Here is a 15,654-nt window from a genome sequence, read left to right on the forward strand (position 1 = left end):
GATAAATTCTCCTAACACCCCTTAACAAAAAGATGGTTAAAAATGTGTTTCATAAACAGTGTTTAAACAGCCGGTTAGTTAACTGTCCAGTGCTTAACTGGATAAGATATTTAAAAGTTAGTTAAAGCAATAATAACTCTTCGTTTCGGCCAAAAAATGAATTTTCCTGGAGTAAACAACAATTTTCCCATACTTACCAATGGTTAATGAATCCATTTTTACATTCAAAGTTAGTCCCTGGTTTTTTTCTAAAAAGTTTGGTTTTTTGTTAAAATCTCTTAAGAGATTTTAACAGAGTATAGACATCAATGGAGGTCACGTGGTCTAAAGACAAGTTCAAATATCAGAATAAAAGCTATAACTGCTGTTTTTGTGGTAAAACAGAATATATTATATTTCTATGAGTTATTCACAATGTTTTTATTGTGAAATATAGATCTCATACGAAGAGTTATTATCCCTTTAACTAACTGTCTGTTTAGGGGTAAAAATTAAGTGAAAAAAAAAAATTAATTTCATTGTGAAGGGAGGGTTAAAAATAATTGATAACGATCTCCCGCTGACGCTCTTTCGCGAAAGAACGCCCTTGAATGAATAAGAAAATTGCCTTCTCCTCTCGCTCGGATCGCAAACGAGACCCGGCTGACGATATTCTGCGAACGAAGTCTTTTGAACGAATATGAAAATTGTTTTCTCGTTTAGCTGGGATCGCGATCGATCTCCCGCTGAAGATACGAGAAGCGGCTTCTCTACTCGCTGCGGTCGGTAACTATCTCTTGCTCCCAATCTTCGACTAACGAAGCCCTTTGAACAAATAAGAAAGTTGCCTTCTCGTCTCTTTCGGATTGCGAACGATCTCTCGCTGAAGATTTTAAATTGCCGTTCTTGTCTATCAGCTTTGTCAGGTGCCGTTCGTATAAAGGTCCAGAAGGTGTCCCCTTTCATAATAGTGAGCTCAGACTTCATTTATTAGGGCCTACACGCGTTTTGTACCGCATGTAGATCATTCTTGTCACTGCTGCATTATGTATTTAAAAGTTAATGGAAACATTTTACTGTGTTTTGTAAGCTTTAAGTTGTGACAGAATAACAGCATGCACTACAAAGTAGCATTATTCAACTGGGACGCATCATAAATTTCTCTAAGGAATTTTCGTACGATGTCCACGGCCGCCTCGACAAGCCAAGCCCTCATTTTTTAAAATCGTAAGCCGTCCAGCCGTCTTTGAAAATATTGGCCGTCCAGTGATGCCGTCCAATATTACAGCCTTGCCCAGAACGGTATATTTATTTATCTTGGGCTTTACTGACACAAACTTTGGGCACATATGCAGATTATGCCTGCAGATTATGCCAAAATAATTGTACGCACAGCGCATACGTGCGTATGGCTGGTTACGCCCCTGTCAAAGACAACTGAGAATTGGTTGTTTTTGCCAAACTGAATTTATTCAAATGTGACGGAAAACTTTATAAGAATTTTTCATACCGAGCGTCTCTGTTAAGGCACGCAAGCTAGTTCGAGCGCCAACTAAGCTTGTTAAATCATATAAGTCTTAATCTCGAAAACTAAATCATATAAGTCTTAATCTCGAAAACTATGTTTCAGCAGTTCACCAAATGCATCTGGTGCACCAAACATGCACCTTGCTGTAGTGGCCTGTGGGGATAGACTTGAGGAGACACTGGTCATGATCAAATCTGCTCTTATTCTCTCCAGAAATGCAATTAAGGTCCACATATTTGCAGAATATGATCTTCATCTAGGTTTCAAACAACAGGTAATGCTATGTTTGCTAGTACATACAAAATCAAAGAACCAGAACAAGTACGTATACATGTACAGGTACCTGTACTTTACTCCCCTGGCAAAAAAGTGTCTCCCCCTAACGCATTTATAAACATTGCTTTAAAGGTCCCCATAGATTTAATTTTTCTATTACATTACAACTACCGGTAGGAAACCAATCATCGTATGTAAATTGAGGAATTTAGTTTATAGTTTATTCATTGCAACATATGCATCCACCTGGGTAGATAAAAATGAAAATACAATTTTAGTGAGTATGGTATTAACCAATTACAATGTGTAAGACTACTTACTTACTGTGAGCAATAGAACATTGACCTACATGTGGGTGTTTCCTTGCACGAGATAAACACTCATCGTGCCCCAGGGTGGAATAGAACCTTTTTATCCGAGCATCCTATTCCTAACCAACGTAACCGGCTTAAATGTCTGTCGCGCCTAGTAAAGCTGTTAGGGGGTAGTTATCTTTACCCCCTAGCTGATTCGGTGGCCTGACAGACATTTAAGCAGGTTAGGTGATAGCTATTTAGTAAGACTCCCCAGGGAATTAGACCAATCCAGATGGATCGATCTAGGCATGGGAACCCAGTCTTAGATTCGACTCGCCTGTGTCACGTGGATTGTTTTAACTTTCAAAGCGATGTTGAACATTCCCAAATAGAACCAGCAATATTTTACGAACTTTTGAACAGACTACACCTTCGCCTAATAAAACCAGTGCTTTAATAAAAAAACATAAATTTGAAAACTTTCAATCCTTATTAATCTTATAATACCCCTTAATATTTTCTTGTTTAAATACTTGATCTTTCTGAGGTCGCAGGGCCTGTGCTGTTACGGTCACACTGTACAAAAAAGACTCTTTGCGACAGGCAACTGTCACCGGTTGCAAGAACTCGTGGTTTTCAAAACGCTGGGTTAATATCTGGTCGATCCTATTTTCGGTGCAGCAACGATAACCCCCTGGCGACTGAAAAACCTATTTGTGGTATCCAACCGGTTGCTAAAAGGTCGCCGACTGCTTTGCAACTGATTTGCTACCGATATTGTGGTCTCCCCTTTGTCTTTTTAGCCCCAGGCGTGTACCATTTACAATATATCCAAATTAACTCGTGACAGGTCGTGCGCATCGTGTACTTTTTTACACTTTACCATCCTTGTAGTGAGGATACCAAGCACTGGAAAAATGTTAATTTGTATCTACTGTAACTATTTCATTTAAGATTCCTGGACACATTTAACGATCTGTAACATTATTTGTAGATCATTTTAATGGTTGAAAATATGAAATGATAGGAATAATACAACGCTGATTAAATTATTTTCATTTTCCGTTTTCTCTGCATCAGTGTATTTGTTACATTGCTTACTCAGATAATATGGCTTTGCAAATTTTAAATGACATACAGCGATGAAACATTGAGGGTATCACCATATTCACCAATGTTTTTTGAAAAAAATCGCACATTGCCTTTTAGCCTCATATAAATTTTTTTGTTTTCGTAAATGAAAACCTTAACATTAGTGTAAAATCTTGCCAACAAATGCAATTTATGCTTTCTTTTTCTAAAATATTATGGTTTTTGATCATGATATTTAGAAGGCACACATGACAAATTATGAAAAAAGTCTCCGTCTCAATAGACCACCATCCAACGCCTATGCAACCTTGCAGTTACAACTGCAACCTTCTAGCGACCTGCTGCCGACTACTTGCGACTGATTAGAAACTTGTAAGAGACCAGGCGAATAAATACCGTCAATCGACTGTGCAGTTACAAGTAGTATGCTACTGGTTATGATGACCTACTGGCAACCAAGAAGAGACCGATAGGCAACCTTATGAATGCCGATATTTTCAGCTTAAGTCGCACTAGTTGTCAGTGCACAAAAAGTGACCTTCATGTGTCAACAATCGCTGGGGAACTGTTAGCAACCTTATGCGACCACTTTAAAACATATGGCAACCTCCTTGCAACTGATGTTGCAAAAGGTTGGAAGTGCAGTGTGCACCAGGCTTAAGGCCGACCGAAGGAAGCGACACCCAGAGAAGAGAGAATGTTAACACAACTTTTCATGACATTTAAGAACTTGACTGCAACATTTAACAAGAATAAGGTAAACCATGTTTCTGAGTTTACCGTCAGAAGACGTCTACACAGAAGCTGTTATTTTGGCAGGACTGGAGTGATCACCGTCAGGAACCGTCTACTTCGAGTCAGATGGTGTACCACAACTCCTACATAATAATAATAATAATAATAATAATAATAATAGTTTACTAAGATTGCAACCTGGGGATTGAAGTTAAGAACATTATAATGATAATAATGATAATAACATGGACACCAGCCAGCTATTGGGCATCGATACTGTTCTCAGAAGAAAGCAGTTCCGGCGTTTTCAGAAGTGATGGACGCGCAAGTGTTTGTAGAACAGCTGGTAAAATTATCCTTCCAATTTTCTGCTTCATGTTGACAGGACGCAGCCCTTATCAGTCATGGGAGGGGTATTGACTACCATGGCGTAGGCGAGCTGATACACGAAATACATCCAAGTCCTGCAAAGGAACTACAAAAATTCTGTTGAGAATGTCTTGGGGACCTTGACCACCCAGTTATGTTTCAGCATCATATTCTACTCCACGTATGTTCCCCCTCCCCTAAAGGGCAGTATAGTCTATAGATCAGAACACACACACACACACACACACACACACACACACACACATATATGCGTATGTCCGTTTTCATCTAGGTAGTGTACACTAAAGAATCAAAAGGCAAAGGATTATATTGGCATTTCCAAGCCAGTCTTTAGCTCTTTCGTCTAACGAGTTTAGTGAGTCCAACCCTGGGCACTGATGCAGCTGACAAATCTCTACGATGTGGTTTACTGTTTGTAGGGGGGCACCACACAGATCAGAACCTCATTGAAGAGGATAACTGAGGGAACTATTGGTTTCTGACTTAATTTTCTCTTTCTTTCCATGCATTGCACTAGAGATGACAGTTTTTTTTGGTAGGGGGTTACAATGTATATTTCGCTTGCCATCTTGCCAAAGCTTATATCAAATCTGACTGGATTTTAATGACTATGATACATATGGATTATTAAAGTATGTGTATCAGAATAAGAATAAGGTAGGCAAAGCGAGGGGAGAGACTATAAAATTTTCTCCTTCCCTAATGCCATCTCCAGTTCACTTTTGGATCGGTCAGTTTGTACAGTATATTTCGTTAACATGCATCTGATGAAAGAAAATGAAAATTAGTATTAAATCATTGGCATGTGTAATAATTTTCATAGACAATGTGCATGTAAATTGTCAAGAAACGAACCAGTCTAGTGTTCCTCAGAGAAAGCGTAGCTGCCGACGTCTTTGTGCAAGTTCTGGCGGAAAAGTTCTAGAGGAAAAGCTAACAGAGGCAGACCAAATGTAACTTACTCTGGCACCATCAGGAATGAATACTGGTCTGCAAACAAATGGAATCCTCGCAATAACGAAAAAGAAATAACTCTGGTCTAAACACTTTGCTGCTGCTGTTGTCTTCCGCCCAAAGGTGAAAAATGACGATTGTCATGAGATGCCGTCCTTGGCAGCTACGCTAGATGTTAATTGTTTTTTTTTATTCTTAATGGCACTTTATTGCCTTCGGATGACTTCTTTTTTCTCTTATCCATGCTTCCTTAAACATGGCATTAACTTTTCCCGTTAAAATGCCAATAATTTGCCAAATTAATATCATTGATCACCAGAAGGAACCCAAACGAAAAAATTCTCTAATATACTGTTGCTTGAAGGTAGAGCAAGGAATTATAAAAGAACACAAATGAGCTCTTTGAATAATACATTTTGTCTTAGTTTGAACTTAATTATTGAAATCGCAGAAACAATATTCTGTTGGAATATTCCATTATTTTTAAAAATAGTTTATAAACTGTAAACAATTGTTCGGAATTTTTATTTCTTGGACAGTTGGACAAATGGACAGCTGCTTTACAGGACACATTTACCTACCAGCTTTATCCTATTACATACCCTGAGGAAAACAGTTTTGAAGAATGGAAGAATTTAAAAGCAAATAAACCATGTGTCACTCAAAGATTATTTTTACCGGTAAGCTGGCAAATCACCAAATGTGTCGGTTGCAATACATTTATCCAGTCTGTTCTAATACACTCTTTCACTTAACTTTAAGAGATAGATAAATTCCATTACTTGGAATTTGTTATATTCGTTTGAAAATTAGATTTTAATCTTGAATGGCGATTTAAATGGTGATATAACAAAAATGAATTTATAAGTATTGAGGTTTATGAACAGATAAAACCCCAAGCAGTAGAGGCAGTTGTTTCCCACCACTAGTTTCATGTTTGGAAGCAGGGAGTGGAGTTGTGGTCTGGGTCAGTTTTAAAGAAATTCTTAAGTATTTAATTCTGATGAGTATTTTTGAAAACAATTTTTAAACCTGCAGACGGCAACTGGATCCAATTTCTCTCTTTGCAGACTCTCTTGGAGGATGTTGATTCCGTGCTGTATGTGGACACAGATATCTTATTTTTGCGACCTTTTGTTGATCTCTGGAACTTCTTTAAGTATTTCAACTCTAGTCATATAGCAGCCCTTGCTCCTGAACGTATGCATAGATTAGATGGGTACGATCATTTTGTTCTGCTTCCACATTATGGATTGAAGGGTAAGAATATTAAAGCTTTTACATTATCTGCTTGTATCATTGTGGCAGAAAGTCTCACAAATTTTTGTAAAAAATGGCGATATTTTTCTGGACTTGAGCTGCATTTCATCCAGTTTTTTCTATTCACGGGTGACATCACACACCGCCGTCATCCTCGTTTCAAGACTATCTCTGACTTTCCCTTTGAGAACTGGGCGGTAAAGCATACCGTGCGTTGACATATATCTATTGTGAAAAGATTTCATCTCCAAATTTCGGCTGATGAATAACCAGAAGCTGATCTGGAAGGATTTCTCTCGTGTTGGATGATGTAGCGGTACCGTCCTATATATTGAACAAATGGCTGTCATTTTATGTATTAACCAAATTTTCATATTTAAGTCACAGTAAGGTCTAGTTTGTTTTAAAATTAATTGTCAAGCAACACAAGCCCTCGATTTTATTTTTCATTAATTTCATTTTGCTAACGATTGCGTCGGTTGTTGCCTTTGGTAAGTCAGTCTTTGGTAATTAAAAGATGTTTAAATTGGCAGTTTAATTCATTAAGATTTATATGAACACGTAGCTACATTGTATTCATAAGGTTATAAAATGATAATTCTGATAATTCGTACAAAGCCTACTACGTGTACAAACAGCCATGACACCCAGTTTTTTCTACTCAACCAAACCACTGAGCTCCTATGAATTCCTAATTGATAACAATGGAGTATTGAAGGAACCTGAACTGACAGAAATTGACATACATATTTTAGACATTCCCAAATAGTTTTTAGCCTATATTTTTCTTTAAGAAGCAACTTGCAATTCTGTTGTCAAATGGGCCTTAGTGACGAATATAGAAATAATTACTGAAGATTTTAAAACTAGTTCTTAAGATAAATCTGACTGCTTTATTGGTTTTGTTTAGAAATCTTTGTTTTAGAATACACTGACAAAACAGAATAAAAACGAAGTTGGCGACATAATTTTCCCTCAGTTGAAAATCAAATACTTCTCTCAATACCACATTCCTTAAGATTCTATTGCAATAAAGTCCGGACAGGGCGGATACAACAAATCAAAAATGGGGTGTCCTCTTCTATATTTAATTTTTGCGTGCACTTGCACATTTCTAAAATCACTCAGAGCAAGATTAGCAATATTATAAACTTTCCCTTGTAAATGTAAATGTCTAAGCTGGTGGAACTTTTCCACGCTTTTTCTTTTACTCTAGATTTCCTTTTTCTCTTTCAGGATTAAATTCCGGGGTGATATTAATGAACTTGACAAGAATGAGGGAGTTTCCATGGAAAGAGCTGATCACAAAGTTTTACCTGATGTACAAATTCAACACAACATTAGATGATCAGGATCTCATAAATATTGTGTTCCATTTCCATCCAGGTTATCACAATTTCATCAACCAAAATATACTCAAGTAGATAAATGAATAAGACGTAAAAATGAATATGGAAAGTAATAGGGATAATTAATGATAAATTAATTTTAAAAGATTTTAATGAAAATTTCATAGAAGTTATTTTCTAGGTCTTCTCTCATTCTGTGCAATACTCCTTGGCTTATTTTACATACATGTACCTGGGTCCAGCTTTATATATTATGCTATCGTTTCAAGATAATTAAATTTTCTTAAACGTCAGAATGGCTTGTCAGGAATCTTCAAATATTTACGCCTTTGGTATTAAGAAGTTAGAGGAGGTTCCTACGAAATATTTTAAAATTTATCACAGCGTTGAAAGGTCTTATAAACGAAATTGCCGTTTGCGATCTCGAATTGCCGGATTATGATCGCGAACGCCGATTTCAAGACAGGAACGTACAAGTAGGGCCTACTTGTCACGTGTAGCGAAATCTACATTGGGAACCTTTTTATCCAGGCGTTAGCCAGGTCTTTTGCAGAATTCCTTCATTTTAAAATTTGGCAGATATTCAATTTAATATTTGTAAAATCTTCTAAAAGATCATGTTACCCCAGAAACTGATATAAACCACTCCTTTAGCGTGAAGAACAGATTACTGTGACAAAAATGTCCTCCTAATTTTTTGGACACAAGGCCTTTACTGCTAGTAATCGTCCTTTCCATAACACGTGTCTAGGGACTTATTTCATCAAATGATTTATAGACCGGTTGCTGCTAAACATTCTTTATAAAACTTGGTCCTTAAAGTCCCTTCGAGCTACTTAGCGGTTTCAAAAGTTTCCACCCAGCAAAATATTTTTGCACATTGCATATTTTCGCATGGGTTGGTTTCAATAAGCCGACAGAATCTTCCCAACCATTAAACCAGTGTTTGGTATTCTTGTGAATAACCGTAACGTATAAATGAGGCATCCATGTACCAAATATTAAGCATCTGGTTCGTTTACCTTATATGTAATGCAAATATATTAAAAACAATGTCCAAAACTAAGCTAAACTTCCTAATAACGCCTTTTAAGCTGCAATCGAAATTTTCACATAAAGGAATATCCTGTGAACAGACAAAACAATTATAAGTATATATTACATGTATGTGCATGCTGTGTGGTACATGTTTCAATGTTAAAAACACCTAATTGATATATTTTAATAAATAAAAAATAAAACTGTGGTTGTTTTATATTTATTTTCAGAAAAGGTATTTGAGTTGACCTGTGATTGGAATTACAGGCCAGACTGCTGTATGTATGCCAGTGTTTGTAAAGACGCAGAGAAAGAGGGCATTTCAGTTCTCCATGGTAACAGGAGAATGTACCATAATGACAAACAACCGCCCTTCAATGCAGTTTATGAAGCTTTTAGAAAGGTACATTAAGCATTCAGAGTCATTAGTGTTTTAGAGTATTATACCTGTATGACGCACATCTTTGTATTCACAAGCACGGAAAAATACGCGTATAGATGTTCCAATAAAAATATTTAAATTATAAACGTCTTTTGAAGCTTGATACTTTTATCACTAAGAATATTGTCATGACCATTATAAAAAGCTGGGTGAATTAAGACCACACAGTTTAAAAATAATGAGAGATGTAAAAAAATGAGTAAAACACCTTTTTATTTGAACCTTTCAATTTCTGTTTAATATAGGAGATACATTTAACGCTTTACACTACCTTGATAACTCAAATTCAACAAAGGGAATATGAATCTGTAAACACCTTTCATTTATATGTTTTAGTACACTATGGGTCAAGATCTTAGGACAGGCCTTCTAGAGCAGATGAAGATGAATCTTGACAAAGGACCAAAAAGCAACTGTGGTTATGTCAAACACATATTCATTAAACAGATAGAAAAACAAATTACTCTGCTTGAAGGGAGAAGTTAGCTTGTTTTGGTACATGTGAGAATAATACATATGAGTGTGTATAGACATATTTCACTCGTATGTCACCTACATTATAGTGCTTCGATTTGTTGTGAATGTCGATTGTAAATTGTCGGTTGTCTCAATTTATAGCATTTTTGGCAGAAGCGAGCAGAATTACATGTATGAAATGGTAACCAGCGGTGACAGATCACTTTTTAAAAGACAGTCTTATTATAGAAAAAAAACTTTACTAGTACTTGTACATTAATTTATAAGCTGACTATATTTTAAATACATATACCACTTAACGGAATACAAGAAATAAAACAAGATGCCTAAGTAATATGCCATACTTACGGGTATCATCACTTCTCGGTCTATCGGTACGAACGATGACAAAATTTACGTTTCGTAACGATCTTGCTTAAATTGACATTCTGTAAATGTTGATGGCTGATAGGTTCTCTCCGGGGGTTATCGTATTCAAGCACTTGTGTATCAGGGCAATATGTTATGATTTCAAAAAGAATTTGGTTCTGGATATAGTGATATTTGAACACATTTTCGGTCTGTTAGTCTAAGAGAAACCCGAGGGAGCGCTTCTCATCGTCTGATAATGCATTGGTGATTGCGCTAAAACAAGTTCACAGAAAAAAGGTATCAAAAGGTACTAATACCAAGCACAGTCTATCTTAGGGTTCTTATAATCTGGTGCTCTTACTTTCATTAAAATTAACTTGGAAATGAACTTTTTTTGTCATTTGCATTGGTATATATTTTGGAAAGATTTGTAGAATAGTCAAATACGCACTAAAGAAAAACAAGCATTATCACCTAAACCGTCAAACTCTCTCAACCATGATAATCCGCCATAGTGATCCTTGATAATGTTACATGTACATTCACAGGATGGTCATGTGGACATTTTTCTTTAATTTGGCGGGGCCAATATTTGATTTTTTTTTTTACTTTTTTAAATTCCACAAAGGACATAACATTGGCTCATCATATTATTACCCTGAGCAAATGAAATATTGAAGCAATGTTGCTGCAACTAAAAAGTTTGCAGAAACAAGTTCGGAGGAGTTTGCAAGAAAAATTCTGTTGCAGCAAATTTGCAAGAAGGAATTGCAGTTTGCAGTAATATTGTAGCAAATTTGCTGTAAATTTGCAGAAGGCATGATGTTTTGCTAAGAGTAATTGTTTCCAAGTCTTAATTGTAAATTCATATCCAAATTTTAGCTTTGCCCATTTTGCAGCACTCCTCAGCACCATCTTCAATTTTTCTAGCAGCCATACACGTTGGATGATTTAAATTACCACTTGTACACGCCTGTTATCCATGCCACTGTCCTCTTTCAAAGTCATCCTTGAAAACATGGTTTTGCCCTCAAGCAAAGAATGCTTTTTTAAATTAAACCTGAACCATTAAAAGGAAAAAAATTACACAAGTAATGTAAAACACCAAACTCAAGCCTCAAACACTGCTTTTATTAGTTAAAAATAACATCGCAACAAAGTAAAAAGCCAGGCTAAGTGGGGAAATAATGACAGCCAAGTGTTTCCTTTGTATTCATCTCTGACTCTCAATATTTCCAGTACACTAACATAAGGACCTGCCTGTAAAAAGGGCAGTACTTTGCGGGTTCTGACTCAGGCCCATTAATTTATAGTACATGTAACCTGTTGGTGTTGGGTGTTGGGGTCTACTTTATATAATTGTACACTGAACACCTTTAGTCTCCATTCAGTTGGTCAACACCAATGGTGACAAAAGTGGCTCAACTCTTACTACATGTTAGTGCACTGATACTCCATCGGGAAGATAAATTTTAGACTTACGCCTACCATGTTTCTACCCTCAATAAATAGCTTAATAAATAAATAAATAAATAAATAAATAATCCCCCGCACCAGTAACCACATCTTTACTCCCCGCTGTGTTACTGAAATATCATAAAAAACATGATGAAACATGTTACATTTTTAAAAATCATGCAAAAAAAAAAAATCAAGTTACTGGTAACTGACATAGTTCTTTTCTAAAAACCATTGCACCATCCCTTTAAAAATACTTCTTAGAAGAGTATTTTAAGTAACTGGATCCTCCATGACATGTTTCTCTCTTCTCTCAGAACTTGTCATAAATTGAGTCAAGCTTTCCACAAATTTAAAATAACTGTACTTGATGTCATATTCCATATCATACCAATAGTTGACTGAAATAATAAAATAATCTGCATTAATATGGATTACGAAAACAATTTACTGACATTTATTCAAAATGAATAATAATAGTTTGTCTCTTATAAGATGTATAGTAATAATAACTTGGCTATTTTTTCTTTCATATGTTTTGTATATTTGAGCATATTACAGAATTATTTTACAGTAATAAAAAATGTGTGTGCTACATAAAGAAAATGACTGATATCTATGAATTGAGATTCCACATATATGTAGCATATACAAGTACTACTACTTACATATTCAAAGGATAATCAAAACCAAGTCTTCCATCAAATTGTTCAGTCAGACAGTAAACTAGCAATATCAAATTTTAAATTTATTACCTTCCTATAAATTTGCAGTTTCCTTTGACCCGCCTCAGAATCTGTCATTTACTAATACTGTACATACCTGCAATGCATCCATGTGACTGCTGAACGTGATGAAACCACAAGGATGGCAAATAGAGGGTCTCCCCTTCATGAACAGTTACTGTGAGAATGTGTGCTTTGGCAAATAAGGGATACGTGACTGTATCTGGATTAAGAGGATCTACTGGGATCCATGGAACCTAGTATAATGTAGAAAAAATTCTAACAAGTTATTACAAATATAATATTTTAGTTTTGGGATACTGAAATCATTGTGACACTATAATAAAATCATAAAATTACAGAATGGTGTATTTGATGGAATCCCTCAGGGACAATTCAATGAATTTTGTCAACCTAGCTAATGCGCACTTACTCCACAGGGACTCTCACTGAATGCAGTCAGGTTAACAGACTAACACACCTACTCTTGTTTCCAACATACAATTTGTATTAAAAAACAGTCTTTGTACTATTTATTCAATGCCAGGAGGAGGCGTGTTAGTCTGTTAATCTCATTGCATGCAGCGTGAGCACCCATGGAGTTCGTAGCATTAGCCCAATTGACAAAATTCATTGTGAATGATTCCTTAGTCCAACAAATGCTGTTAGTAAATGGTCTTTTTATCTTTTTATAAATGCAGTCTTTTTATTTTTACATAATGCTTAAAACCTGTAAAAAAGATTTTCTCATGATGATATCCACATACTTTTCCAATTTCCTTTTCATCAATAACAGAAAATGACCCACGTGAGGTTTCTTCATAATGAGCAGCTTGGTATGTCCCTGAAAATTAGGAAGATGAGTGAAATGTAATAAGCAAAAAGAGACTGTTCATAATTTAATCAATAGGCAAATATATAATTTTCAGTTTAAAAGGTTTTTAAATAAGCAGTCCTTACCATATGGTATGAAGGGTTGGTCTGTGGGTGGTATCAAAATGAAAGTTTTGTGGCCTTTGACTACACAGTACAAGTTTTCATAATGGTCTTTATGCACTGGAAATAAAAAAAAACTATGCAGAAATTACCAAATAACTGTATTCTGATTTCATATTTTAATCAGATGTTGTTACCACAGAGTTATGCAACTTTAATAACCTACATCATAAAAATGGGGAATAACAAACTGCACTATTATATATTCAATTCAAATTATTTGCTGCCTTGACTTCTTTTTGTTCATACATGTTTTGTGCCTTTTTCTTTTACTTACAAGAAGTGACTGCTCTAGCATCTCCCATCCAAAAATTTACAGCATCAGGAGTTTTGCCTGAAAAAAACAATAATATAAAAAGATCATTTATCATATACCGTGTATATATATAGTTATTTTAAGTTATTTGCTGGACAATGCAATTATGTATTTAGGATACAGTCTTAGTCATACTACTAAATGTTAAATAATTGTAAAATAAATTAAAAGTGCATTTTTCCTCCTTGGATTTAGAGCATAAAACTCAAGAAGGTACATGTAATAACAACTGGTATTGTGGCTATATGCTTCATATGGAAATAGTGCACTGTGCTTACCTCTATATTTTTATCATATCTTTTGAAATTATCATAGAAGGATCACACATCATTTGGGTTGACTGACAGTCTGTTTTTCAACTGAGATATTAAATCTCCCAACTTCGTGAGCATGCATATCAAAACAATTCCTCACCTGATTTACACTTACCAAAAGCTTTGGTAGCCATTTCAATTTCACTTTCAGCATCAGGCAACAATTCTGGAAACTCTTCAGTAAAATTTGAGTTCTGTTTTTGTATGTAAAATATCCCTGGCACTGTGTCTTTATTTTCCAGTATATCTAAAAACTTGTTGAATGTAATTTGCCTTTCTTCTGGCATCACAAATTTGTTACCAGACACTGCATCTGCATAGCCATTGGGTGTGACTGCCACAGATACTGTTTTCTGTCCAATTTTAGATCTTAAAAAAGTATAAAGTCAAAAATGATTATATACACTGCACAGTATATGAAAACTTGATAATCAGGTGATAGTGTTTCATTTGCAAATTACATGTAAAGGAGAAAGAACAATGAAATTATTGCACACAAATACTACTAGTATACCAGTATGCAATGTATATTGTAAGGGAAATAATAATACTGTACCAGAGTATCTATGTTAATACAGTATATTAATTCAAGAAGCATTACGCTCCCCCTTTACAGAACCCATGTTGGAAACTGCTTATTTGCAAAAAGGAGAAACAGATTCAATTTATACAGGTAAAAAACTTATAAGATATAAAATTGGATATTTGCTTTTGTGTATGTTGAGAATTGGTATCTGTACATGTTACTGTACTTGTACTAGTACTAGTACTAGTGCTTGTTTGTGCTTAGCAAATTACAACAACGTCAAGCACATATCATTCCTAATACACTACATGTATGCTCCATATCATACATTCTAACACTTACAGGTGTAATATAAGTGACTTAAAATAATTGTTAACCATCTTCACGTCACTTGCATGCTTTACATTTTGTATATGTGCATGCAGATGAATTAGTACATGAACACCAGTACTCTACCAGTAAATACCTCAAATAACCTGGGTTCCATTTGCTCAGAGCTGGCCAGTGTTCAGTCAAACCCCTGATGACCACAGGTACATTTCGATTAACATAGTCTCTAAGGAACGATAAAGGCTCTATACTGTCAATTACGGGAACTTCTAAAGGAATAAATAGCTCTGGAATATAAATTGAATGTACTGCAGTACATGTAATTAAGTAAGAACAACTCAGGGGAAAGTCAATCATAGCTGTTGCAATATGACTCTGTAAAATAATAATAATAATAATAAATAAATAAATAATAGAAAAATAGAAAAAAAAGAAAGAAATCCCTGTCGGATCCGGTGGTAATGTAATTAAAATATTTATTGAAATTGAAGAGTGAACATTTCGCTCAATTGCTTGCTTCCTCAGTTTTACAAACTCATTGTTACACGGACGTAAAATTCCTTGTTGATAAGTTACCATAAACAATTCTATAGATCTATCTTAAATTTATTAGTCATCTAATTAACTACAAATTTTGTTACCTTCAGATTCCAGCGAAAGTAGTTCAAAACATTCTAAGATGTTTTTACACATTGAACCAGACATGCTTGACTCTTATTGGGTCAAGGCCACTCTAAAGGTGTCCATCATCGGCCCAATCCAGCTACTTTTAACTGTTCTCAAATGAATTAGTAACCCCTCCGTTTTGTAAAAAATAAGTTC

The 15,654-nt window shown here is 35.3% G+C and overlaps 2 protein-coding genes across 2 annotated transcripts; one reads left to right on the top strand and one right to left on the bottom strand.

Moving 5' to 3' along the window:
- Positions 1-1,614: 1,614 nt before the first annotated feature.
- LOC106151180 (glucoside xylosyltransferase 1) lies at positions 1,615-10,482 on the top strand. Its single transcript, XM_086994474.1, has 6 exons — positions 1,615-1,781; positions 5,790-5,930; positions 6,321-6,510; positions 7,747-7,896; positions 9,128-9,300; positions 9,676-10,482. The coding sequence occupies exons 1-6, from the start codon at positions 1,641-1,643 to the stop codon at positions 9,823-9,825; spliced, it is 945 nt and encodes a 314-aa protein (XP_086850600.1). The 5' UTR covers positions 1,615-1,640; the 3' UTR covers positions 9,826-10,482.
- Positions 10,483-11,277: 795 nt separating this feature from the next.
- Positions 11,278-15,653, bottom strand: LOC106151187 (bifunctional peptidase and (3S)-lysyl hydroxylase Jmjd7). Its single transcript, XM_013524293.2, has 8 exons — positions 15,474-15,653; positions 14,969-15,119; positions 14,092-14,345; positions 13,624-13,680; positions 13,311-13,406; positions 13,118-13,194; positions 12,448-12,607; positions 11,278-12,026 (listed from the first exon to the last, which is right to left on the bottom strand). The coding sequence occupies exons 1-8, from the start codon at positions 15,535-15,537 to the stop codon at positions 11,899-11,901; spliced, it is 987 nt and encodes a 328-aa protein (XP_013379747.1). The 5' UTR covers positions 15,538-15,653; the 3' UTR covers positions 11,278-11,898.
- Position 15,654: the final 1 nt, after the last annotated feature.

Source organism: Lingula anatina, chromosome 1 (assembly GCF_051362555.1).
Source record: "Lingula anatina isolate TDL-2025a chromosome 1, LinAna3.0, whole genome shotgun sequence".
In the NCBI taxonomy this organism is placed as follows: domain Eukaryota; kingdom Metazoa; phylum Brachiopoda; class Lingulata; order Lingulida; family Lingulidae; genus Lingula; species Lingula anatina.